This window comes from Mustelus asterias, chromosome 28 (genome assembly GCF_964213995.1).
Source record: "Mustelus asterias chromosome 28, sMusAst1.hap1.1, whole genome shotgun sequence".
Taxonomy (NCBI): Eukaryota; Metazoa; Chordata; class Chondrichthyes; order Carcharhiniformes; family Triakidae; genus Mustelus; species Mustelus asterias.
The window spans coordinates 6457978-6485887 of NC_135828.1; the positions used below are offsets into that span (position 1 = coordinate 6457978).

The 27910-nt window shown below is 44.0% G+C and overlaps 1 protein-coding gene across 6 annotated transcripts in view; it reads right to left on the minus strand.

The window, feature by feature from the left end:
* Positions 1 to 2877: 2877 nt before the first annotated feature.
* LOC144480227 (heterogeneous nuclear ribonucleoprotein D-like) overlaps positions 2878 to 27910 on the minus strand; it is a 33667-nt gene continuing 8634 nt past the window's right edge. The window contains exons 2-9 of one of the 6 annotated variants that reach the window (XR_013495630.1): positions 24235 to 24403; positions 12477 to 12635; positions 11748 to 11879; positions 11124 to 11217; positions 8611 to 8778; positions 5906 to 6018; positions 3893 to 3978; positions 2878 to 3256 (exon numbers count right to left, since the gene is read on the minus strand). Coding sequence is in view for 4 of the 6 variants with exons in the window: in XM_078199477.1 (XP_078055603.1) it covers positions 5942 to 6018; positions 8611 to 8778; positions 11124 to 11217; positions 11748 to 11879; positions 12477 to 12635; positions 24235 to 24403 (799 nt within the window). In the remaining 2 variants the exon portion in view is untranslated. The remainder of the gene's footprint in view (positions 3257 to 3892; positions 3979 to 5905; positions 6019 to 8610; positions 8779 to 11123; positions 11218 to 11747; positions 11880 to 12476; positions 12636 to 24234; positions 24404 to 27910) is intronic. The other 5 variants (XR_013495631.1, XM_078199478.1, XM_078199477.1 and 2 more) reach the window with 5 other exon arrangements.

The following is a 27910-nucleotide window of genomic DNA, read 5'->3' on the forward strand; positions in this document are numbered from 1 at the left end:
TACCCCACAGTGGTGGATGCTGAGAACTTTGAATAAATTTAAGGAAGAGGTGGACAGATTTTTAATTAGTAAGGGTTTGAATGACGATGGTGAACGGGCAGGAAAGTGGAGTTGAGGCCGAGGTGAGATCAACCAAGACCATATTAAAAGGTGGAGCAGGCTCGAAGGGGTGAATTGCCAACTCCAAATCCCAATTCTGAAGAAGTCATATTGAACTGGAAACATCAACCCAGTTTCTTTTCTCCACAGAAGCAGTCAGACCCGCTGGGTTCATCGCTCAATGGGAAAGATGTGAGTTAACACACACTTAATTTGTTTAAAGTTTTAAAAGTTTACTTATTCGCGTCACAAGTGGGCCCACATTCACACTGCAATGAAGTTACTGTGAAAACCCCCTCCGAATCGCCACACTCCGGCACCTGTTCGGGTAACACTGAGGGAGAATTTAGCATGGCCAATGCACCACCAGTATCGTCTTTTGTACTGTGGGAGGAAACCGGAGCACCCGGAGGAAACCCACGCAGACACGGGGAGGGGGGCAGGGAGAGAGAACTTTTGGACTCCACACAGTGACCCAAGCCGGGAATCAAACCCAAGTCCCTGGCTGTGAGGCAGCAGTGCTAACCACTGTGCCGCCGTGCATTTTGACTAATTCTGAAGAGTTTGCCTATCAACTGACAAGGACAATAAAAGGAAGGCCACCCTCTTCATGGTCTCACCCTTCTGCATCTCTGACATTCAACAACCCTACCTCTTGACTCAAGCTATCTGAATGCTATCGCTCTGACAACAATGACAGCATCTAGGTGGAGACATTCACCGGGATTGTTCGTTTTAATCTCTGGATTTGTTTGCTTTTCCGAATAGTTCTCTTGACCAAGCTCTGCTTTTGAAGTCACCTCTCCAATTTCCTCACATTTCTAATGTCTTTTTAATGTCTTCCTCTATTAAAAAAGTCATATCCTTTAGCCCACGTCCTGTTTAGTTGCAACCCTTTTCTTCTGCATCACACTGTTTACCCATGTTATTTTTGTTTCAAGATTCAGAACTTTGCAATATAAAAGCATTTCCACAACTAATCCAGTCCTTTCAATTCTCTTTGTTGAATCGTTTTGCAACATCTGGAGAATGCAATAAGGAACTAGATGCATGTGGTTTCTCCCTCGAGAACTTGAGAGTTCTATTAAAGCATGGTGATAAACCAGAACAACAATGGTTCCCAGTCACTCTTCTCCCTGAGCAGAGGTGTCAAAACCAAGGGGTATATAATTAAATATGCATGTTAGTTGTGTACTGGTCATGGTAAATTGTCCCTTAGTGTAAGGGGAATTAGCAGGATAAATACATGCGATTACGAGGCTAGGGCCTGGGTGGGATTGTCATCAATGCAGAGTCAATGGGCTAAATGACCTCCTTCTGCACTGTCGGGATTCTATGATTATTGAAATTAATTGATGGAAGGATTGGAGTGTATAACAGAAATATTTTCACTGAAAGGGTAGTGGGGGTCTGGAACTCTCGGCCTGAACAAGTGATGAGATGGAAACTCTCAACGCCTTAAAAAGAATAGCTGGATGTTCACTTGAAGTGCTGTAACCCATAAGACTACGAGAGTGGGATTAGCTCTTTTTTTTCGGTCAACTCAAGACACAATGGACCAATCGATCTCCTTCAGTGCCGTGGGGGCGGCATGATGGCACAGTGGTTAGCACTGCTGCTTCACAGCGCCAGGGACCCGGGTTCGATTCCCGGCTTGGGTCACTGTGTGGAGTTCGCACAATCTCCCCGTGTCTGCATGGGATTCCTCCGGGGTGCTCCGGTTTCCTCCCACAGTCTGAAAGACGTGCCAGTTAGGTGCATTGACCCGAACAGGTGCTGCACTGTGGTGACTCAGGGAATTTCACAGTAACTTCATTGCAGTGTTAATACAAGCCTTACTTGTGGCACTAATAAATAAACTTTAACTTTGAATTTCAGATTCCCACGCAGTATGCTTACAAATCTATGCAGACAGCAAACTTGCAAAATCAACCAATTATTCTGGAAAGGCCTCATCTCTACCCTGTTCCCAACAAACCCAAAACCAAATCTCTACCACAACAAGTGCACGTACAGACCACTGTAGTAATTAAAACCCAAAACTTTCACTAAATTCAAACTGCAAATGAGAACCTTTAGTAAAAGACAAGTTATCACAGTAAACCCATCATACCCTAAATAAGTCACCCATAGAAACGCTACAGTGCAGAAAGAGGCCATTCGGCCCATCGTGTCTGCACCGACCACAATCTCACCCAGGCTCTACCCCCATACCCCTACATATTTACTCACTAATCCCTCTAACCTACACATCTCAGGACACTAAGGGCAATTTTTTTTAAGCATAGCCAATCAACCTAACCTGCACATCTTTGGACTGTGGGAGGAAACCGGAGCCCCCGGAGGAAGCCCACGCAGACACGAGGAGAATGTGCAAACTCCACAGTGACCCAAGCTGGGAATCGAACCCAGGTCCCTGGAGCTGTGAAGCAGCAGTGCTGACCACTGTGCTACCCGGCTGTGAAAATATCCTCAATGCCGTTAAATATATTTAAGCTATATCCCACACACAGTAGATTCACCAACGTCCTTTAGGGAGGGAAATCTGCCGTCCTTACCCAGTCTGGCCTACATGTGACTTCAGAGCCAAAGCAATGTGGTTGACTCTCAACTGCCCTCTGAAATGACCAAGCAAGTCACTCAGTTCAAGGGCAACTAGAGATGGGCAATAAATGCTGGCTAGGCCAGCGACACCCATGTCCCACAAATGAATTTTTTAAAAAGATGCTGCGATGACAGCATGGAGGACAGGAGTGTTAAAACGAAACAGATGCAATGAACATGTACAAACGTTTTTATTTAATCACGCAGGAGGAGTTACAAATGGAAATATTTCACAGAGCTCGTACAACAAAAAAAAATACATTTTTCCCCTTACATCTGCCACACTGATCCACGATGTGCTCACCAGCAGTAAAACTAAATGGTGGTACATTATATTAGTTTAAAAACTTCACACAAGAACTTTGTCCCCTTTACAAAAAAAATGTCACAGTCAAATATTACTTGCATTTTAAAAATTACAAAGGAAACGCATAGAAGTCCACCAGATCCAACATTGCCCATAATGCAAAACAAAATCTGTGACAGGTTTCTTCTCTTCTCAAAGGATTTCAAAAGATGTCTATTCCCTCTTGTTATAATAGTCTGTTGCCGCCTGGAAAACAGAAGGGACAACACGGCAGGGTTAAGCTTTTACCTCAAGTTTCTGATTTAAATAAAAGAGCACACACTAACCCGTGTGAAGTACTGGGCTGGCCGAGACATGTTTATTCTATTTGTCAATGTTTGATTCGCAGATTTTAGGGAGCAAAAAACTATGTTTTTGGTTGATTGGTAGTATCTTCAAGGAATTATCCAAGTCCTCCATGCTCTTGGGCCCAGCCTTCAAGTTGTTAAGCCAACTGCATTTACAATACATAAACTATATTTCACACACTGCAGATGCTGTAATATACAAGTCCATTAACATTACAGACATGAGTCACTCATCACTACTGAGCTATAGAAAGAAAAAAGCAAGCATTATTTAGCAATTGGTAGTACATTATCAAATTACACACTATTAATAGAAAGCATAATGTGTAAGAACGGCTTTATCCATTGAAGGAACAGGAGGTCATGGCTATTATTACCACTTAACTTGAGCCTGTAAAGAAAATATCACTACATAATTTTTATTTTTAAAAAAAGGAAAAACAATGTCTGCGTGAATGAGAGTGTATAATTAGAGTTTTTTTTTTAAACTGTCTTTAATCTTTATGGTGAGACAGAAGGTTGGAAGAGACCATACCAAAGGGCATCTCGAATTCTGTCCACAATGTGCAGGCTTGTGCGAATCGTGTGGTCATGGTGACATGGCCTGCAATGAAGCTCCCACTGGCAGGTACAAACATAACGGTACAAGTCAGAATTAGACTGGTAGAATTCTTATCAGGCTGTTGCTCTGATATTCTTAAAACCCATTATGGTACATTACCTGAGATCTTTTACTCATTAAGTGTTCAAACAGGACTAGGTTATCCTTACACTATATACTGCTGTATATATTTATGTAAAACTTCAAAAGAAAAAGTTAAATGGGAGAGTAAAAAATGTTATACCCATATTTAATACTTACAATAAATGGACTATAATTGCATCAAAATATATAATTGATTTATGAATCTAGATTACTAAACACAGATTAAAGAGCTAGTCCAATCTGGAGGCAAATAGTTAAGACAACAGATACCAATTCAGTTTGCCCAAAGCTCTGGGTGCTCTTCTCACTAATGACACAATCATTGATGTACGAGGAGAGGTTGAGTTGGTGAGGATTATATTCGCTGGAGTTCAGAAGCAAGAGGGGAGGAAGCTCATAGAAACCTATAACATTCTAACAGGACTCGACAGGGCAGATGCAGGAAGGATGTGTCCCAATTGTGGGATGTGTCCAGAACCAGGGGTCACAGTCTAAGGATATGGGGTAAACCTTTTAGGACTGAGATGAGGAGAAATTTCTTCACCCAGAGAGGAGCGAGCCTGTGGAATTTGCTACCACAGAAAATTGTTAAGGTCAATACATGTATGTTTTCAAGGAGCTGGACGTAACTCTTGGGGCAAAGTGTTTAAAGGATATTGGGGGGGGGGGGGGGGGGGGGGGCTATTGAATTGTTTGATCAGCCATGATCATAATGAATGGCAGAGCAGGCTCGAAGGGCCAAATAGCCTCCTCCTGATTCTATTTTCTATGTCCCACTTCAGAAATCCACAATTTAACTTTTATTTGCACGCTGGAGTTCTTTCCATCCCTACAAGATGCTCGTGGTCAAGGAGCTTTATGCTCCACAGCCAACAAACAATTAAAAATGAAGCAGGCTATCAATTTATTGTGCATCACCAAGAGTCTGCAGTTCAATGACTCAGACTAAGGTAACAGTCCTCCTCTCTCCTTCCTCTCTGTGTGGAGTTTGCACATTCTCCTCGTGTCTGCGTGGGTTTCCTCCGGGTGCTCCGGTTTCCTCCCACAGTCCAAAGATGTGCGGGTTAGGTTGATTGGCCAGGTTAAAAATTGTCCCTTAGAGTCCTGGGATGCGTAGGTTAGAGGGATTAGCGGGTAAAAAATATGTGGGGGTAGGGCCTGGGTGGGATTGTGGTCGGTGCAGACTCGATGGGCCAAATGGCCTCCTTCTGCACTGTAGGGTTTCTATGTTTCTCCTCCTTCATAAGCTTGGCTAGGATCCATTCAAAACTTCTCCACTGCCCCAGGTACATTTAGAAATGTCACTTTTACCCATGTGAAATTAGAAGGATCAAAAAGCAGATTAATCCTATTCTTAAAAATAAAATCCAAGAACATGGCCATAATATCAGAATTAAATGATTCAAAAATAAGGGGGAGGGGGGGGTGGATTCAGGCTTTTAGCAAACTAGAGTTGAACTTTGCTCTGCCACTCAAACAAAAGTTGCCAGAAATGTATTAAAACCAAAATAAAGATCACTCTCCTCACTCCAGCAAACCAATGGGACCATTATTTTTGCATGGCAAACAGTAAGGATATAAAACAAGAAGAAATAATATCAAATCAATCACTTGAGTAGAGTTTCCACAAGAGATCCAAATGATTATTTTCAGTGGTCAGTGGAACAGTAAAGGCTTCGGATAAATTTGAGGAATTTAAAAAAAAATATTGATATAAAGTTTTGGTGTTTCAGAAAGAGCAAGGGCAATTTTAACCATTTTGAAACCAAGTAGCATTGAACTAGCTTTTCAATTACAATTGTGCATCTTTTCCTTAAATACCTGTGAAACATAGGCTTTTACCTTGTTCATGGAGAGCTTCAGAAAGGCCCAAGGCATCTAGTAAGGCCTATACTGAGTTTGGCCACTTCCTCCTCCTCCTCTCCTAGGAGCTTTACCATAGGTGCCTGGTTGACCTGAAAGTAAAATTAGTTGAAGAAAAGGATTTGTCAACTCTCAAGCTGTTGACTACCTTTTGAACTAAACTTCTGTTCACCCAACACCTTTGTTCAGAAGTGTCAGTTTGTCTTGTTCAGCAGCACTCGTACCTCTTCAGTCCTAAGCCCTCTCGCGGACCCGAACACACAATCTAGGCTGCAGGGTTCAGCAATCAGAGGTGCCATCTTCCAAATGAGATGGTAAGCAGAGGCCTAAATCTGCCTACTCTGATGGGTAGAGAAGATTCCATGCCACTATTCAGAGGTGTGGAGATGCCGGCGTTGGACTGGGGTGAACACATTAAGAGTTTTAACAACACCAGGTTAAAGTCCAACAGGTTTATTTGGTAGCAAATACCTAATGGTATTTGCTACCAAATAAACCTGTTGGACTTTAACCTGGTGTTGTTAAAAAACTTAAATACTATTCAGAGGAGCAGGGAGCTCTGGGCAACATCCGTCCCTCAAGCCACCACCAAAAACAGAGTGGCTGTTAATCCCAATGCTGTTCTAGGACCTTGTGCATGAACTGACTGCCGCGTTTGCCTACGTCAACAGGGATAACTACATCTCAGAACCAGAGTGTGCTTTGGGCATGGCTTGGATGGAATGCAACTCCAATCTCCAAACCTCCTCGTCAAGGTGTGTGGAATAAGGCTCAAACTTTATCTGGGCAGTAAGATCATTTTTTTGAAAGTACAGACCACTTTCGTGCCAATTGAAAGGCTGTAACGAGGAATCCTCTTCCTGTGATCTCAGGATCAAATCCAGTTTGCCGACTCTATTTAGATTAAACCTGCGTACTTTCTGTCGAGGCGTATGCAGGGAAGGAAGAAAGATTCCTTTGTTCTGAATGCTGAGACTGCCTACGAGTTCAATTCAAATGGAAATGGATCTGCCTGTTCACAGCACTGCTCTAACCAATTCGAACAGCAGAGCAGTGCTAACAGCAGGCACCTCCATTTCATTTGAATTTAGTTTATAGATATTTTTCCAAATAACGCTCTCGTGGTCTCTTATCTTTTTGTCGTTTAATATGGTATGCTGGCAGCTGGAACGGAGCTGTAGCTGTGCAGGTCTGTGGTGTACTACTCTCCAAGGGCACCACACAAGATGCCTTCTCAGGCTAAAAGTACATTGCTTTTAAATAAACACCCCTGGAAGTTAAACATGTACCCAAGGTTTAACTTTAACCCTTTAAACCTCATTTCAGCCATGCTCAGTGAGTGACCAATGTTAGGTGGGTGATCAATCACTATAGTTGGTTTCCACTGTGGCCCACGTTTGATGTAATCATTTTCTGACAAACCAAAGATCACTTCCTAAAGTTATTTTGGGGGATTGAGGGACAGGATTATTAAGGAGATCCCAGAATTTCACTGGGACAGCAGGGCAAGCATGACGGGGCCGATTCACGAGAGAGATGATTCCTGGAATGCTGTAAACCTTCCAGGGGCACAGCAGGGAGTTAGCAGAAGTTAGATACTCAAAAGCGAGGACACAAAAAAACTAAAGAACAATTTCTTACTCCCATCTCCGAGAGGCATTAACTCCTCGTTGCTTTACGGTTGCACAGGCACCGGTGGACGTCTGCTACCAGGGCTTAGCTCACATGGCCGAGGTAAGCTATTTGACAGCGTGAGACATCATAGCCAATCCTGGTCCTGTTCTCATGTAATGTCTAACAAAGGGACTGTCAGATAGCAAACCAGAGGTGAAAAGCCTGGGTGACATGCTCTCTTGGACTCTCCTGGGGAGTTTGCAGCCAATTCCAGTATAAGCTTGGCTCAGTGGTAGCTCTCTCACCACTGAGTCAGGATGTGGGACTCCAGGGACTATTGCGCGGTACTGAGGGAGTGCTTCACTGTCAGAGGTGCCCTCTTAATGGGCGAGACCGAAAGCTCCATTTGCCGCCTCAGGCAGGTGAAAAAGATCCCATGGCAATCCTAAAAAGCATGGACGTTCTCCCCCGTGTCCGGGCCAATATTCATCCCTCGGCCAATGCTCTGAACAACACGGCTGTTTGTGGGTCTCAGTGACACATTACTGGCTGCGCGTTTTTGATGACGTCAGTGGCTACACTCCAAAAACACTTGGCTGCAAAAAGCTCTGGGGTGTGTCGAGAATGGGTAAGGTGCTATCAAAATGCAAGCCTTTCTTTAATACCTACCACTGTCCAAATGGAGATGAGCTAATGGCATAGCATAGTTTTCCTGGTCTATATGGTTCAGCTACTGACAACTAGATCAGCCACATCAGGACATCCAATCAAAGTTTTGGGTGAAACTGAACACTTTTATTTTTAAAAGGAGGTATTTCCATCATCTTCCCTTTTCAGGTTTCTCGAGGCCACATACTTACTGTGGGTTGATCTGTGACCCACTACCAGAGTTAAGTCTGCCAATGTCATTCAAATCACGTGCTCGAGAAATAAAGCAAGTCGCTCTCCATTTTGCCTCTCCACTCCAGATTAGTTGACATCGGCAACTCAGCGGACTGTCAGACCAAGGAACTACTTACTGGGTTTTGTCAATAAGTATTGAGAAGCAACTCCTGGTCTATGAAACTTACTGTTATAATCACCATATCCCTGTCCATAACCATAATAGCCATAGTTGTATGCTGGGTAGTCATAGCCACTATATCCACCATAATTCTGGTTATAGCCATAGTTATAATTTCCATAACTTGGGTTCCAATAGTTACTGTTGTAGCTTTGACTCCAGGTCTGGCTTTGTCCTAGAAATGGCAAACACAAATAGTTAGCAATTCAAAACAACAAAACCACTCATAATTATAGCTTCTGACAAGTTACATTGGCCTTATATAAAATTCTTACAAGGGCTTAATAGGCTTGATGTTTGAAAGACGTTTCCCATGCCTATAAGCTATAAGGGACTATAAAGCTAAGTCTCAAAATAAAGGGTCAGCCATTTCGGACTGAGATTAGGAGAAATGTCTTCACTTAACGGGCTGTGAATCTTTGGAATTCTCCATCCCAGTGGACTGTGGTTGCTCATTTGTTGGAACATGTCCAAGATAGCAATGAAGAGATTTTTGAAGACTAAGGGAAAGCGGGAAGCTAAAATTGAAGGGCCTGGGTTCGATTCCCGGCTTGGGTCACTGTGTGTGTGGAGTTTGCACATTCTCCTCGTGTCTGCGTGGGTTTCCTCCGGGTGCTCCGGTTTCCTCCCACAGTCCAAAGATGTGCGGGTTAGGTTGATTGGCCATGCTAAAATTGCCCCTTACTGTCCTGGGATGCGCAGGTTAGAGGGATTAGCGGGTAAAATATGTAGGGATATGGGGGTAGGGCCTGGGTGGGATTGTGGTCAGTGCAGACTCGATGGGCCAAATGGCCTCTTTCTGCACTGTAGGGTTTCTACGACTTTTCTATGACGCGAATGGCAAAGCAGACTTGAAGGGCCGAATGGCCTGCCGCTTTCTTATATTCATTAACATGTAAAAACAATAGGAAGAACCCAGGTCAAGCAAGTCTCTACGGACTTGTAGGGAGACCGTTACATTTTTTGGGTAGCACATTGCATCCTTCCTGGAAGAGTCCACTTATCTCTAATCTCAACTACAGCTGAGTTAGATGGATGAATATCAGAGGGGAAGGGAAGAAGGCACTAAGCTTGGCTGAGGCATTTACACTCTTATCACAGGGCAGAAGACTGAGGAATTGAGCACTTCTCAGAACTTTGACAAATAGTCCAAGCTGAAATTCCTACATAGTACTGAGGTACAACCACACTGTCAGAAGTCTCATCTTTCAGGAGAGAGGGGTGGAGGGCTCTTCCGCCTGTTTTGAGTCGCAATACCCTGCGACATTGATCAGGGGGTTGTGGCTAACATTCCTCTCGATTACCAACAAAAGCAGATAAACTATTCCATTCATCTCATAATTGTGCATGGGATGCAGTGAAGGGATGAAATGCTTTCCATTAAGTGTAGGTGAGATAATGTGGGACTACCTGAAGTACTGTTCAAATACAAGCCTTTTCAACACATGACACCAATCAGAAGCATCTTTTTCTCAGTTAACAGGGAAGAGCATCTGCAGACACTTATTTAGGGAAAGATGGTCATGAAGGTCACTGCCCCAGCCAGCATCAGCAGAGAACAAGAATCAAAATTAAGAACATGTACTCAATGGCTCCAATTTCTACCATATTGATCTGTCTAGCCAAATACTAATGGACAATGAGTAGTCAAAATAAAGTGGGAAATTTACATTCATGCAGTTGGTCAGATGGCTTGCTTCTAAGGAACAAGGATGGAGCCAAGAATCCCCTTCTGGCTGGTGTAGTATAAATGAATGGGAGAGTTCTAAATGGACAAATGGTCCATTTCTGACCAGTTAACAACCCCTCAGCTCGATGCACACAATGTTAGAAAAATTGCACAAAGCTACATTATTAAATAAACACGTTGGAATAATTTGAAAATTTTAGTTTTGTAAACTCAGCTGGGCTTTTGTAAGTTCTCAAGTTTTGATCATACGGCTTTATTTAAAACTTTTGGATTTTTCACTTCGTCATCTCCAATTTCTTTCACACTGCTCAACAGGTGTGTGTGTGTGTGTGTGTGTGTGTGCGCGTGTGTGCGAGAGAGAGAGAGCGCACGCGCGCAAGAGAGGGTGTGTGTGTATGAGAGAGCGCGAGAGTGTCTGAGAGAGAACGCACGTGTGTGTGAGAGAGAGCGTGTGTGTGAGTAAGCGTGCGAAAGAGAGGGTGTGTGTGAGAGAGCGCGAGTGAGAACATGTGTGTGAGAGAACGCGCGGTGTGCACGCACGCGAGCAAGAGCGCATGTGTGTGTGTGTGTGTGTGAGAGAGAGTGAGAAAATGCGCGAGAGTGTGTGTGTGAGAGAGAATGCGCAAGAGTGTGCGCGCACGCGCGAGCGAGAGTGTGTGTGTGTGAGCGCGTTTGCGCGCGCGAGAGCGCACACATTACTGCTATCATTCGAACCCCAAGTTATAACTGCCAAGATTCAAGATTGTGCCTCTACAACAGGAGCTCTAGGTCATGACCTCAGAGCTGTAATAGGGGTAGCTTTCCATTGTGAAGATCGCAATACATTATACCTCCTCTACCTCTTCCTCTGGCAGTGAATCCACCTCGGCCTCCCCACTGCTGCTGCTGGTACACTTCCTTCGGCTGGGCCAACTTGATTTCAACCTTTTGGGAAGAAACACACAGAGCAACAATTAAATTTGTCAACTTACACCAGAGACTGCAGAACTTGTATGGAAACACACGAGAACCTGGATAGAATAATATAAACTATCATTGGATCTTCACTTATTCCTGACATGAGAAACCCATGATATGTCAAGTCATATTTAGGGGTGGCACGGTAGCACAGTGGTTAGCACTGCTGCCTCACAGCGCCTGGGACCCGGGTCCAATTCCAGCCTCGGGTCACTGCCTGTGTGGAGTCTGCACATTCTCCGCGTGGGTTTCCTCCGGGTGCTCCGGTTTCCTCCCACAGTCCAAAGATGTGCAGGTTAGGTTGATTGGCCATGCTAAATTGCCCCTTAGCGCGAGGGGGATTAGCAAGGGAAATGTGTGGGGTTACAAGGAGAGGGCCTGGGTGGGACTGTTGTCGGTGCAGGCTCGATGGGCCGAATGGCCTCTTTCTGCACTTTAGGGATTCTATGACATATGTACTTGCTGCACAATCACCGCAATTGCAAAACGTGCCACACCTTGCTCGTTCCAACATCGTGAAATTTCTTTTCCATTATTGTCTTGACTGGGCTATCGTCTTTGAATGTGATGAAACAGAATCCTCTTCTCTTATTGGTCTTCGTGTCCATGGGGAGTTCAATGGATTCAATCTAAGTAGCAAAAAAAATGAATTATTCGATTCAAGTGTGCAGTAATGTTTCTAAATTTCAAGGCAAACAACTTTGTTGTCCTTTTGTGAGATCTTTTTGCGAATGGCAGGACTTCTTCAGCAAAGTAGCTCCCAAAGATTCTGTAATGTCTCCAAATAAAGAGCACACTCCCATTACAATATATAGCCCAACAATCAGGAAACATGACTCCAAATACTGTGCCCTCTGATTTAAATTTCCTGCAGAAAATAAATGATCCTACTTTTAAAGTACTGCGAGGGGAAACATCAGCATTAAACACAGGAGTTTTAGAATGGAGAAATATGGACATTTTAAAATGCAAATTAACCCACACAACTCCAATTAAACAAAAACTCAGCATTTGGAAACCGCAATCAGTTGGGAATGGTTGGCACTGTGGAACTAGGATAAAACAATACAACAAAAATTGAACATTTAAAATCTTCATGCACTGAAAGCAATCAATATCAGACTGATTCAAGAAGACTCATTCTACAATGCTGAATATATTTACTACACAACATCGATTTTCACACACATGCATCCCACTAGTTGTTGAATAAACCAATCTCTTACCTCTCCAAAAGTTCCAAAATATTCTCTCACTTTTTCTTCTGGACAGTCAGGGTCCAAACCACCAACAAAGATCTTCTTGATTTGCTCCTTGCCCTTCATAGCCTGGGCTTTCTTAGGATCAATGACTCTCCCGTCAAGTTTGTGTTCCTTATTCAATACCTGAACGTTGAAATGAAAGGCTGAATTATACAGTGTTGGTTGAATGGATCGTACTTCAAATCAGCAGGTTACCATTTTATTTGAAAGCGGGAATTAAAACTTACAAGTGAAATCATTATAAACATGAAAGTCTTTGGAAAATTGATCCATTTATTTATTTTTAATTGCTTCAAATAATTCAAGACCTGTGATGTTAACTCATGCTTGAAGTTCATTGGCTAAATGGACTTCGTTATGTGCTTGTAAGATCTCACAGCACCAAAGCCCAACTATTCAACTATTTAAATAAAATCAAAACACGCCGCCACTTAACATTCACGTTAAAGAGAGACGCGATCAGCGAAATTCACACGTTAAAAATTGAACTGTGATACGGTATAACTCAGTTTCACTACTGCTCAAAGTTTTAACCAGCAAGGAGCAGCATGGTGGCATAGTGGTGAGCACTGCTGCCTCACAGCACCAGGGACCCAGGTTCAATTCCAGCCTCGGGTGACTGTGTGGAGTTTAGCATGTTCTCCCCATGTCTGCGTGGGTTTCCTCCCACAGTCCAAAGATGTGCAGGTTAGGTGGAGTGGCCATGTTAAATTGCCCCTTAGTGTCAGTGGGACTAGCTAGGGTAAATGCATGGGGATAGGGCCTGGGTGGGATCGTGGTCGGTGCAGACTTGATGGGCCAAATGGCCTCCTTCTGCACTGTAGGGATTCTATGAATTCCAATTTAACCAAGCTTGGTTTGCCATGGTAATTTTTACCACCTTGGGTGCCAAACGTTTAGACAACCTAAAGCTTCAAAGTACAGGACACAAAGTTGAGTGGATGCTATGTTTTTCACATGACCAGTTAAAGTGAAGTGTTTTATTTTAAACCTTGAGGCGAGTATATTATTTGTGCATGGATAGCAAATAGATCAAACTGACCATATCCAACAGCACGGTCAATAAAAAGCATCAAATCTACAAGGGTATCTTTTAATTCCTTTTCACAACAATACTGTTATTGTTGCCACAAATCAAGATAAAGGCTGTGACAGAGTTGGGGCATTGTATCAAAAGTTATGAGAATCACCAAAATAGAGCAAACAAATTCAATATTTCTGATGAATGAACCAGTGTTTGAGGGCGAAGACAGTGTTAGCCAAGCATCAACACCTCATTCTACACGGTACGGGTCCCAGTGAATTCAGAGTGATACCTGATCTTCAACATCAGCGGGAGCACGAAGGACATCTCAGTTCTTGCCAGTCACCCCATTCCCATTTCATCTAAACACTGGGTTGATCATCTGTATCATTCACCACAACTTCACATTCTGAAGGTCTACGAAACATCAACATTTCTAGAAGTGCATTTTAACCGTTTGAGGATGAGTTCCACCTTTGCTTCAAGCATCGCCATTTAAGTAACCCAGTGTAGCAGCTGCCATGTATTATTTATCTTGCTTATGTGTCAATCACCTCCAGCTACTCGCCTCCTTTAGGTTAGAATGGATTCCATTCTTCAACTTCAGTTACAACTCCTCTCACAATGAAGCAGTCTTGAGCACTAAAGCACTCTCCAACATTATTTTTGATTGTATCTCCCAGTCACAAACAAGGAGAACACCATCACATCACAAAACAATCCGAGAGGCATATACTGCAATCCTATCAGACAAATTAAAACACGCCTTTGGAATTCCCTGACAATATTGTGGAGCACCATCACGACTCCAGCAGCAGCAAGGCAACAACACACAATCCCAGTCCCCAGCACAACCGAGAATTGACAATAAATGCTCGTCAGCATCACCCATGTCCTGAAAACAAACAAAATCTGCAGCATAGTGGCACAGTGGTTAGCACTGCTGCCTCATAATGCCAGGGACCCGGGTTCGATTCCCAGCTTGGGTCACTGTCTGCGTGGAGTCTGCACATCCTCCCTGTGACTCCATGGGATTGCTCCGGGTGCTCCGGTTTCCCCCCAGTCTGAAAGACGTGCTGGTTAGCGTCGGCCGTGCTAAATTCTCCCTCCGTGTACCCGAACAGGCGCCCAAGTGTGGCATCAAGGGGATTTTCACAGTAACTTCATTGCAATATTAATGTAAGCCTACTTGTGACACGAATAAATAAATTTTTAAACTTGTGTCTGTGTGGGTTTTCTCCTGATGCTCCAGTTTCTTCCCACACTCCAATTAGGTGGATTGGCCATGCTAAATTGCCTTAGTGTCCCAAGATGTGTAGATTAGGGGCATTGGCCATGGCAAATGCCATGGGATAGGGTGTGGGAGGGGGCCTGGGTTAGGATTTTTCCATTTGTGGGAGATGGGCATCACTTGTGGCCAGCATTTATTACCCATCCCGAGTTGCCCTTGAACTGAGTGGCTTGCTAGGCCATTTTAGAGGGCAGTTGAGAGTCAACCACATTGCTGTGGTTCTGGAGTTACATATAGACTAGACCAGGTAAGAATAGCAGATTTCCTTCCCTAAAGGACATTAGTGAACCAGATGGGTTTTCCGACAATTGACAATGGTTTCACAGTCATCAGTAGATTCTTAATTCTAGGTTTTGCTTTATATTGAATTCAAATTCCACCATCTGCTGTGGTGGGATTGGAACCGGGTCTCCAGAACATTAGCTGAGTTTCTGGATTAATAGTCTAGTGATAATACGACTAGGCAATCGCCTCCTCCAATACTTTGTTAGTGCGATTTGATGGGCCAAATGGCCTCTTCTACGCTGTAGGGATTCTATTAATGTTTGGTGTTTCCCACCATTTAAAACCTCTTCGCGCCGGCAGGAGGCCCATATTTGCATTTTTCCCTCACTAAAGGGGCCAATTAACTAGTTTCCAAAAGATAACATTTGTCATAACAATAAACTGAATTTAGAAATAAAAAAGTTGAGGCATTAAGAACATTTTTAAAGATGCTGAGCGAAAGTAAGGCAACGTCGCAGCATTAATTTGATAAGTTGAGAAGAGTAATCAATAAGAATGACCAGTGGAGGTGTCTGGCTCACTCACCCTCGCCCACTGAGAGTGGGTATATGTGTAAATGTTGATGTCGGCTGGTGAGAGAGTGAAAGAATTCTGAGACTGGGAATAATGCACACTCTCACGCCCTCCCCAGGCCACTGCAATTTTGTTCTCCTGAGGTCTAGCCTCGTGCAGTCAAACCAGCTCTAATCCCTCCCCAGAGCAAAGACCACCTGAGGGCTCCCCCCTCCCCCCCGACCCACATCAGGCCCAGCCAGATCTGAATATTTCTAACCTCTCCCCCGCAATTGACTGTATGTTGCTCATCCAATCACAGGCTGGTTCCTTCCCACGTTGGTTGCTGAGCGGGCGTACCTGTGAGCCTAACGGCCAAGACATGGAGAGACCAGCCCGTCATTGGTCGATTAGGCTCACAGCACTTTTTTTTCAAAGGAATGTGGCAAGAGATGTTGTTCCTCTGTTTAAGAAAGGGAATAGAAATGACCCTGGTAATTATAGACCGGTTAGTCTTACTTCGGTGGTTGGTAAGTTGATGGAAAGGGTCCTTAGGGATGGGATTTACGACCATTTAGAAAGATGCGGATTAATCCGAGATAGTCAGCACGGATTCGTGAAGGGCAAGTCGTGCCTCACAAATTTGATAGAATTTTTTGAGGAGGTAACTAGGTGTGTTGATGAAGGTAGGGCAGTTGATGTCATATACATGGATTTTAGTAAGGCGTTTGATAAGGTCCCCCATGGTCGGCTCATGATGAAAGTGAGGAGGTGTGGGATAGAGGGAAAGTTGCCCGATTGGATAGGTAACTGGCTGTCTGACCGAAGACAGAGGGTGGTGGTCGATGGAAAATTTTCGGACTGGAGGCAGGTTGCTAGCGGAGTGCCGCAGGGATCGGTGCTTGGTCCTCTGCTCTTTGTGATTTTTATTAATGACTTAGAGGAGGGGGCTGAAGGGTGGATCAGTAAATTTGCTGATGACACCAAGATTGGTGGAGTAGTAGATGAGGTGGAGGGCTGTTGTAGGCTGCAAAGAGACATAGATAGGATGCAAAGCTGGGCTGAAAAATGGCAAATGGAGTTTAACCCTGATAAATGTGAGGTGATTCATTTTGGTAGGACAAATTTAAATGTGGATTACAGGGTCAAAGGTAGGGTTCTGAAGACTGTGGAGGAACAGAGAGATCTTGGGGTCCATATCCACAAATCTCTAAAGGTTGCCAGTCAAGTGGATAGAGCTGTGAAGAAGGCCTATAGTGTGTTAGCTTTTATTAACAGGGGGTTGGAGTTTAAGAGCCGTGGGGTTATGCTGCAACTGTACAGGACCTTGGTGAGACCGCATTTGGAATATTGCGTGCAGTTCTGGTCACCTCACTATAAGAAGGATGTGGAAGCGCTGGAAAGAGTGCAGAGGAGATTTACCAGGATGCTGCCTGGTTTGGAGTGTCGGTCTTATGAGGAAAGGTTGAGGGAGCTGGGGCTGTTCTCTCTGGAGCGGAGGAGGCTGAGGGGAGACTTAATAGAGGTGTATAAAATGATGAAGGGGATAGATAGAGTGAACGTTCAAAGACTATTTCCTCGGGTGGATGGAGCTATTACAAGGGGGCATAACTATAGGGTTCGTGGTGGGAGATACAGGACGGATATCAGAGGTAGGTTCTTTACGCAGAGAGTGGTTGGGGTGTGGAATGGACTGCCTGCAGTGATAGTGGAGTCAGACACTTTAGAAACATTTAAGCGGTTATTGGATAGGCACATGGAGCACACCAGGATGATAGGGAGTGGGATAGCTTGATCTTGGTTTCAGATAAAGCTCGGCACAACATCGTGGGCCGAAGGGCCTGTTCTGTGCTGTACTGTTCTATGGGGCGGCACGGTAGCACAGTGGTTAGCACTGCTGCTTCACAGCTCCAGGGTCCCGGGTTCGATTCCCAGCTTGGGTCACTGTCTGTGTGGAGTTTGCACATTCTCCTCGTGTCTGCGTGGGTTTCCTCCGGGTGCTCCGGTTTCCTCCCACAGTCCAAAGATGTGCAGGTTAGGTTGATTGGCCAGGTTAAAAATTGCCCCTTAGTGTCGTGGGATGCGTAGGTTAGAGGGATTAGTGGGTAAATATGTGGGGGTAGGGCCTGGGTGGGATTGTGGTCGGTGCAGACTCGATGGGCCAAATGGCCTCCTTCTGCACTGTAGGGTTTCTATGTTCTATGTACTGTTCTATCTGAGTCCAACAACATGACAGGCCGAATCCAAATGCCTCCGGCCCATAACAAGCCTGATTTAAAGGAAGAGGCGAGTAGACATCCCAATATGATCGATGGCCAGTAGAAATGCCATCTTTCAGATGTTAAAACGAGGCACTGCCTGTCCTTTCAGATGAACATAAAAGTTGTTTTATCCCTCAAAGCTCACTAAAGCAGATTATCTGCCAATATCCTGTTGCCTTTTGTAGGACCTTGCTGTTCAGAAATTGGTTGCCATCTCTCCACCATTACAGTGGTGGCTACACTTTACTGTAACAGTTATTACATTAAAGGCCTGATTATATTGCAGAACTGCTTCTACAATACAAGGGTTCTGGGTGGGAGTGGGAGCGGGAAGGATCCTTAAAGAGGATCAAGTTTAAAAAAGTACCAATTAGGTTGTTTGGGCATGCTAAGTTGCCCCTTAGTGTCCCAAAATGTTTAGAAGTTTATTTATTAGTGTCACAGGTAGCTTACATTAACACTACAATGAAGTTACTGTGAAAATCCCCTGGTCGCCACACTCAGTTCGGATACACGGAGGGAAAATTTAGCACAGCTGATGGACCTCACCAACACATCTTTCGGACTGTGGGAGGAAGCTGGAGCACGTGGAGGAAACCCACACAGACACGGGCAGACCCACACAGACAGTGACCCAAACCGGGAATCAAATTAGAGTCTCTGATGCTGTGAGGCAGCAGTGCTAACCACTGTGCCACCGTTTAGGGAGGATTAGCAGGGTAAATAAGTGAGGTTACGGAAATAGTGCCTCATTAAAATGAGTCGGTGCAGACTCGATTCTCGGTAAGATGAGCCAGTGCAGACTTGATGGGCCGAATGGCCTCCTCGTGCACTGCAGAATTCCATGATTCTAAGTACAGATAAGCATCAGCTTAAAGTTCTTCACACTTTTGATCAGTGACCTCCCCATATAGCACACGGTTTTACAGCCCATGGGGCCTAAAGAAAAGTGCAGCATGGCGTTCCTCGAACTGGAGGTACGGAAGCTCCCCTGTTTCTATGAAACCTTCAGAGGCTATGCTATAATATAATGGAATATGGGATGATAAATGGTCAGATAAACTTTATCTGGGACTCCGCTGCCCCACAATTAATGGGTGGTGACATATTGTGTGTTGGTAATCCGGATGGTGTGTGCGATGGTTTGCTATACAATATACTCGACTGAAACCTCAGCTGATATGGGTGACAGAAACTGCCTCATCATAAGCAATACTTCACAGCTCAAGAATTGTCTTACATATAGATTCCGTATAGATATAGACACCGACTCATTTTCCTGAGGCCCTATCGCCTAACACAAAGAGCACACGTAACTGAATATTCCACAGATCAGCGTAGGTTTATTCTATTTTAGTTTCCCCTCTGCTATATGAGCAGTGAACCATCAGAAGAAAATATCTCTCAGCATTGTTTTTGTATAGGGCTGTGTTGGTAATGGAGACTAAAATACCTGGATTCTAATTGCTACCCAGTGACCTCCAGCGAGAATTAAACACAAGGTCAGAATCAGCTATTGCTGCGACTGCGCCTTCAAAACCTACTGTCCATGTTCCTTGCACTTTGTGACATGTTAACTGCTTCTGGCAGTTGTATAACCAGCATGAAATTTCCAACATCAGAGGTAATACTGTAAGAATGACTGAGCACTGAATACTAACACCCATGAAAAACAAATCAAACCAGGACTGTGGCACTTGTTCAATATACAAAACACTGAAGGTAAGGGAGAGGAAGAATCCCAGGGAGGTCCAAAAGGCATGCCTTCCTGACTAAATGGTTTAAATTTTTGGGGCACAGTGGTTAGCACTGCTGCCTCACAACGCCAGGAACCCAGGTTCAATTCCAGCCTCGGGTCAGTGTGTGTGGAGTTTGCACATTCTCCCAGTGTCTGCATGGGTTTCCTCCGGGTGCTCTGGTTTCCGATGTGCGGGTTAGGTTGATTGGCCATGCTAAATTGACTGTAGTGTCAGGGGGATTAGCAGGGTAAATATGGGGGGTTGCGGGAATAGGGTCTGGGTGGGACTGTGTTCGGTGCAGACTCGATGGGCCGAATGGCCTCCTCCTGCACTGTAGGGATTCTATGAAAATCATAGACAATATGTATGAATTTGCTTACATGAATTCACACTGGGATTACAAGGCATTACTGCATCATGGTAGTTTCTACCACTTTAAAATTTGGGCATCCTTGGGAGGTTTAACACAGATATCAGAAGGACATATTTTACACAGAGGGTGGTGGGGGCCTGGAATGCGCTGCCAGGCAAGGTGGTGGAGGCGGACACACTGGGAACGTTTAAGACTTATCTAGATAGCCATATGAACAGAGTGGGAATGGAGGGATACAAAAGAATGGTCTAGTTTGGACCAGGGAGCGGCACGGGCTTGGAGGGCCGTGTGCTGTTCCTGTGCTGTATTGTTTTTTGTTCTTTGTATAGGTCTTATTTCCAACTTTGACATTTTAAAATTATAAATATTTTGAAGTTTCCTTCTTTGGTTTCCTTTCTCTGGTTAAGCCATCCTGACACCAGAGCCTTTGGTTCCCAGACATGTATGATTCTGGCATCCATATTCACTCCTTCAGTATTCTTTCCGCAAAGGCACCAAGCCAATGTGCAGCAACAGAGATTACGAGCTGTGAGCATAAATCCACACCCAGCTGCAGAATATCTAGAATTCCAGCACATTATCTCAGTGTCAGCTTGGTGCACTGGCAACTCAAGTCAAAAGGTCACGAGTAATTGATTCCCAGTTCAGACCCCAAACCAATCTAGGCTAATACATCAGTGCAGCACCAAGGGAGTGTGGCATTGTCAAAGGTGCCTTCTTTTCGATCAAAGCCCCCCCACCCCACCCCACCCCACCATTCAGTTTAAAGTGAAAATCTGCAGCACCATTTTTTTAAAAAAAACACATCTCACTCATCCACTAACAACAGATCAACTGTCCACCATCTCATTGTACAAATCGGCTTGGCAGCATTAACAGGAACTACATTTCAAAAATAACCCACTGACTGATAAGCTTTGCAGGAAAGAAATACCGGCCTTGGAGAGGGTGAAGGGCAGCTCATCTAGAATGATATCGGACCTGAAAGGGTTACATTACAAGGACAGTTTGCATAAATTTGGTTTGGACTTGTTGAATTTGAGATGGTTGAGACATGCCCCAATTAAGATGTGCAAAACCAATAGAAGATTTGATGCAGTAGATACAGGGAAATTGTGTGCGAGTGAGAGGGGGGGGGTGGTTGGGGGTGGGAATGCGGAAGTAAGCATAATCTCGAAACTACAGTTGAGCTAGTTAGAAATAGGCTCAGGAAGAATGTTTTTCACATAAAGGGAAGCAGAAATCTGCAACCATTTTCCCCAACAAGCTGTACAGGTTGTTAGCCAAGAGTACCCAGGGACAAGATAACTAAAACAGGTACAGCAAATTAAGTTGTGGTACAGATTAGCTTTAACCCAACAGAACAGCAGAACAAGTTTGAGGCTGAATGCGAGACTCTCATGAATTTCTTGGTTTCTGTTTTATTATTTACTGCAACTTCCAGATAGCAATATAACTGGTTGTTTGCATGTTTAAATATTGCTAATCAAAACTAAATGTCATATCACAGCAGTAAGATTTAACTTACTGTGTGCAAAATACCCAGGCTGACGACAGAGTGTCAGCATTATACATCACAGACCGATACTATACAAATTCCTACCCATAACTGCACAAAATCCAGGATTCATGAAGGAAATTAGATCTTTAAAAACCTCCAGCACCATGCAGAAACCGTGGAAATGTGTAGGTTGTGGGAAGGGATTCGATTTCCCGTCACAACTGGAAGTTCATCGGCGCAGTGACACTGGGGAGAGGCCGTTCACCTGCTGTGTCTTTGAAAAGGGATTCATCCAATCAAACAACCTTCTGACTCACCAACGGGTTGACACTGGGGAGAGGCCGTTCAAAGTTAAAGCTGTTTGAGATCTGGCCCCCAATCCAAATGAGTTCAGTGAGCAGTATATGGTGGAAAACAAGTTTGGCTTTGTTTTCGCACACTCAGCCCCTGGGGCTAATGCTTCCAAGCAAACTCTAAAAATTGCATTTGCAAGCTTAACCATACAATTGTTTTGTGTCCCTACCACAGGGCACACTTGAAAATGGTACAGCATAGAAGGGGGCTATTTGGCTCATCTTGTCCATGCTGACCCAAAGACAGACTTCCTAATTGCTCCTTCCTGCACGCAGTCCATAGCCCTGCATCATAGAGCACTTAAGGTGCAGATTCAGGTACTTTTTAAACGAGTTTAGGATCTCTGCCTCCACCAATATTTCAGGCAGTGAATTCCAGACACCCACCACCCTCTGCGTAAAAATATTTTTCCTCATGTCCCCCCTCTAATCCTTCTGCCACTTAGCTTGAATCTATCTCCCCTGGTTTTTGAACTCTCTGCCATGGGAAACAGGTTCGTCCTGTCTACTATCTCTACCCCTGAATTTTGCATACCTCAATAATGTCACCCCTCAGCCTTCTCTGTCCCGAGGAAAACAACCCTAAACTCTCCAATCTCTCCGCGCAGCTACTTTTTTCAGTGCTTCCCACTATTTGCTACTGATTTATCCTTTAGCAGTCTTGTCCAGTCCACCTCAGCTAAACCACTTGAGTTTTGTAAAACTTCCTTCCCCCAATTTAAATCTTTCATCCCTGATCATCTCTGTCCTTTTCCATAACAATACAATATATATCTGATCGAATTCTGATCACTGTCCCCAATATGGTCATCCACTGTCACTTCGCCCACTTGCCCATCTTCATTTCCCAAGACTAAATCCAGAATCGAGTCTCCTCCTGTTGGATCTGTCACGTTGTTTTAAAAAAAATCCCTGGACACGGTACCTGGTTTCACCCTCAATACCCCTTGTATTGTTTGAAACCCAACTGGGATAGTTGTCCAACATTGCCCTCTTATTCCTAAAGGTAGAAATTTGTCTACATGTTTGTTCTTCCATCTCCCTCTCACTATATGGGTGTCTGTATATACTCCTAGTAGTGTGACTGTCCTTTTTTTATTCCGAAGATCAGCCTATAAAGCCTCATTTGTTAACTCGATTAGCATGATTCCCCATCCCCCTCACAGCCATAATTCATTCTTTAACCAATAATGCTACCCCCCGCTCCTTTTTTTGTCCCCCACTCTATCCTGCCTGAAAACTCTCTATCCAAGGATATTGAGCTGCCAATTTTGCCCCTCCTTTAGCCAAAATGACCTTCTTCAAAAGGATCACTTTTACTGGAAAGCGACAGACAGACTGACAAGGAAATAGTTAATGATTTCCCAATGCTTACATACTCACTGAAAATCTCAATAATGGAGGACTAACTTTTTAAAAGAAAATCGGAGTACACCATGAATGTTCCCCCACAGTGAATGGCAGCTTCTAAAAAATTCATGTTTTGAGATTTGTTCAGAACCACAATTATTCAGTTGCTAGACAAACAACTCACAACTGTGTGTAGGAGTTGTCACATCTCACCCCAACCTAACATGAGGGCAGCTTGGCAGCTTTGACCCGAGGAATCCCCTCAAGATGGTTGACAAAATGCAACACATGAGTGTAAGCACCCTGCAGATTCCTCTCAGCCGATCATTCTTGCAGGCATTGGAGAAATCTCAGCTCAGGGAGTCAAATGGATGTCTTCACACGGCACTCATGGACTTGAGCCGATCACCTGGAATAATGGTTCACTGAAGCACTGAGGAAGGGCTGTATTGTTGAGAGGCATCATTCTTCAGATGAGACACTCTCAAATTGCCTGCTTGGGTAGGCACTGAAGATCAAGTATTAGCCAAAGGGAAAGGAATTCTACTGGCATTGTGGTCATCATCTCTCCCTCAACCAACACAAAAGCCAGACATTCCTCTCAGTGCTGTTCGTTGGACCCCGCCACACACAAAATAGCAGCTGTGTTTGCCTAGAAACCAATCACTACTCTTTAAAGTAAACATGAAGCAATTTGGATACCCTGACATATAAGGCACGATATTAATGTAATTTTATTTCTTAAATGATTTTCCGTTCAAATTCTACAAGGCAACGGAAATCTAACACACAAGTAGTAAGTTTACAACCGCACAGCTCAAATGGCTTTGGAAGAAGCCCAGGAACAGCTTGTCTGTCCACCACCTTGGGGTAAAGAATAGTGTTGGCATCAGTAGACCTGAAAAAAGGGAGAGAAAATAAAATGGAAACCAAAAGCCCTACTATTCAACCTTATGCAGTGTCATATTTGAATCATTTCAAGTAGCAGTTAGGATTCCTCATTTAACCTGGGTAGAGTCAGGTTAAAAACTGGCAGTGAATGCAGAATCCTACCTTGTCTACACTTTCAGGATCCTTGAAGAGGATAAACCCAAATCCTCGCGAACGCCCAGTCACAGGATCCATTTTGATTACGCAGTCTACAATCTCTCCATACTTAGAAAAGTAGTCCCTTAAATCTTTCTTGCTTGTTTCCCAGCTGAGTCCACCAACAAACATCTTCCTGCACAGTGATAATATAAAAAGGAAGGGCAAATCAGTTTTTAAAAACAGTGCCAGCACAAATATAGTAACTTAGGTCTGGGTGTGGGACAACATTGCCAATGTTGGGTGTCTCCTCCACTGCCCTTTCAGTGCAACCTCAACCCTTGGTTACATGAGATGAATGTCCACTTTGTACTTCCTCTGTTCTGGGTCTCCAAGCTAATGTTGTTGACGTTACTTTACCTACAAATATGGGCTCTCTCCTTCAAACTCCACATGGCTATTCATTCAGCAAGGGATAAAATCAGAGGCACTGACTCTTCAAGAGCTTTTGCATCAGGCACTTTCCCCATAGTTTAAGGACTTGAGAATTGTACCTTCAGATACACGAGTACTGACCACGTCCTGCACACAAATGAAAACTGCTCCAAGCAGGTCTGAAAACAGAGAGAATTAAAGAGCTGGCATGAAGAAGCTGTGTTCATGATAATTGAATTACATTGACAGAATGCAGGCAATACTTTGGGAATAGGCAACTTAACGTCATTCCTTCCCGATTCAATCCTGCATTACTCTAAAACAGACCAAAGTAATGCACAGGTGTAGAGATGAGATTCTGAGATACTAGGTTCACAAACTAACATGGTATTCTGCAAAGTCCTCATGTTCTACTGTTAATTCGAGATGATGCACATGATGATATGCACTTTCCAGCTAACTATTGTGGGTAATATTTTGTGAAATTGTCCCTGAATTGTTCTTGACATTCTGTTCAACTGGTCTTTCACTTGTGCGTGGTCCTTCGGGACAGTCAAAGGAGATATGTTCACACCTAGTTTACTAATCCCTGTTCAGTGATGGGTTCACTAAACAGAGATTAGTAAACTAGGTGATAACTTGTAACATAAGGATGGCACGGTGGCACAGCGGTTAGCACTGCTGCCTCACAGCACCAGGGACACGGGTTCAATTCCAGCTTCGGGAGACTGTCTGTGTGGAGTTCGCACATGTCTGCATGGGTTTCCTCCAGGTGTTCCGGTTTCCTCTCACTCCAAAGATGTGCGGGTTAGGTTGATTGGCCAAGTTAAATTAACCCTGGTCAGGGGGACAAGCAGGGTAAATATGTGGGGTTACAGGGATAGGGCCTGGGTGGGATTGTCATCGGCACAGGCTCAATGGGCCAAATGGCCTCCTTCGGCACTGTAGGGATTCTATGATTCACCTGTAGGCCCAGTCCTTGCTACCAAAAAATCCGTGGACTGACAAGTATTTTATTTACATAATTAGAGCACAGTAGATTTTCCAAAATGGCTGGCAACAGCACAGTACAAATAAATGAAATGATTAAAAGTTTTTATTAAAATCAGAACCTTATCCTTTAATTGCAATGTTAACATGTCAAGCACTGGTTGCTGTGTCCACAAATAATGCTTGCTAAGTCCAGCTTTGCAAAATAATGCGGAGAGATAATCTTTTCGATCCAACATTAAACTTGTTCAGAATGAGATGCAAAATTTTGCAGTCAGCTGATAGACAGCAAAGCTTAATTGCAAGTGTAAACCCAAAGTTGGCAAGCCTGCACGTAGTAAGGTGCACTGAGAAACCACGGCTCATGACTTCATTAGTGCCTCTAAGGGAAAAACGCCCAGCCACTAACAACAGGGTGGGGCAGTCGTACAAAAAGACTGCAGAGTCTCATGAAGCTTTTTAGGGACTATTTACTAAGCTCCAATACTGTAAATGTTCAGACTCCAGAAAATCAGCCACCAAAACTCGATTCCAGTCTTTTATTTGTCTTCCTGTCTCCAAAACAGGTAGCAAAACTGAAGCAGAACAAATGAATGATTTAAGTATTGGAGGGAAAAAGAAGAAACATGTTCCACATTTTTTGTCTTGCTCTCATCAGAATGTGAACGCTTTGTGCCTGTTTTAGCAAAGCAAATTTAGCTAAAACATTCACCAATTTATTTCCCAGGGAATACCTTGACCAGTGTTTATATTACAGAGCTGTGTGACATCCGAGTGGTTGACATGCCCCAGTTCATAAAACAAGAATTCAGAACTCATCCCATCTGTACTGCAGCATGGATTTAGAAGTTAGAACTTGAAGCACAGCCCAGCACTGGGATATAAATGGAGCAAGAATGTTAGTACACAAAATGAGAAGATAATCTTTTGGCACAGGGATTAGAAAAAGGTTTTCATTGCTGCCCTGCCAAACCCCACCCTATGTAAATTTCAACTTACCCAGAACCCTTTCCTACACCTTTCGCCTCCATACTGGCCAGTTTTCACTGGTTCTGTGCCCCACTGCATAGCAATTTCAAAATCCACTTTCAAATTCCACACTCATCTAAAACACTCCAACTCCGAGGATCTATCCACTCTTCTAACACTGGTCCACTGTGTGTTCTCATGCCCCTCAGTCTACTATTGGTGACAGAGTCACAGCCAACTTTTCCCCAATTTGTAAGCTCCATCCCACCACATCTCCCCATCCCACCACATCTCCCCATCCCATCTCCCTTCACTCCCCCCCCCGCACCACCCCCACAACCAATCCCTTCAACCTTATTGCCCTCTCTCCACTTTCAACTGTGGCCTTGGACATTTAACATTTTAAGTCACTGCTTCCAGTCCCAGGCCTCAAACAGTGTTATCAGCTCACATTCAAGGTGCTTACTGGACTAGAACAATTTGTACCTTGTTTAAACTCTTTCACCAATGAACTCAGTCAGACCATTCAGCAAATGCACCAGTCCTAGAGTATTTATGCTTCATGAGTCAGGTTTGCAAAACTGATACTGTGCACCCACCCTACAAGCAGTTTTGACAGTACCCGCCTTCCTTCCATTCAGCTCATTTACAGTTTCCCCATGCCAGCCATCCTGTGGTGGCTCTGGATGAGGTTGTCAATTAGTGGCAAGTGATGGGCAGTTGTGTGCTTGCTGCCCATGCCCATCAAGAATTGAAACAACGCTGCCCAAGCAGAGTTCATTAAGAATTCTCAGACAGAAAAAGGCTTCCATTCATCAGTTTGTAACGAGCTGAGTTGAATAGCCTATTTTTTTTTAAATTAATTTGTTCACGGGATGCCATGGCATCGCTGGCTGGGCCAACATTTGTTGCCAATCCATAATGGCCCTTGAACTGAATGGTTAGCTAGGCAATTTCACAGCACATTTGAGAGTCAACCATTGCTGTGGATCTGGAGTCACATGTAGGCCAGACCGGGTAAGGACAGCAGATTTCCTTCCCCGAAGGACATTAGCAAACAGATGGTCATCATTAAGACTTTTAAATTCCAGATTTTTATTGAATTCAAATTGCACCATCTGCTGTGGTGGGATTTGAACCCAGGTCCCCACACCGTGTCTCTGGGTTACTAGTCCAGGGACAATACCACTGCGTCTTTGCCTCTCCATTGTGTAATTCAGTGCCAGAAGCGAGGGCCAAACTATCCAGAAGTAGGAACAAAACTATTATTTCAAACTTTTTATCTACAACTGGATAGGTATGAATGGAC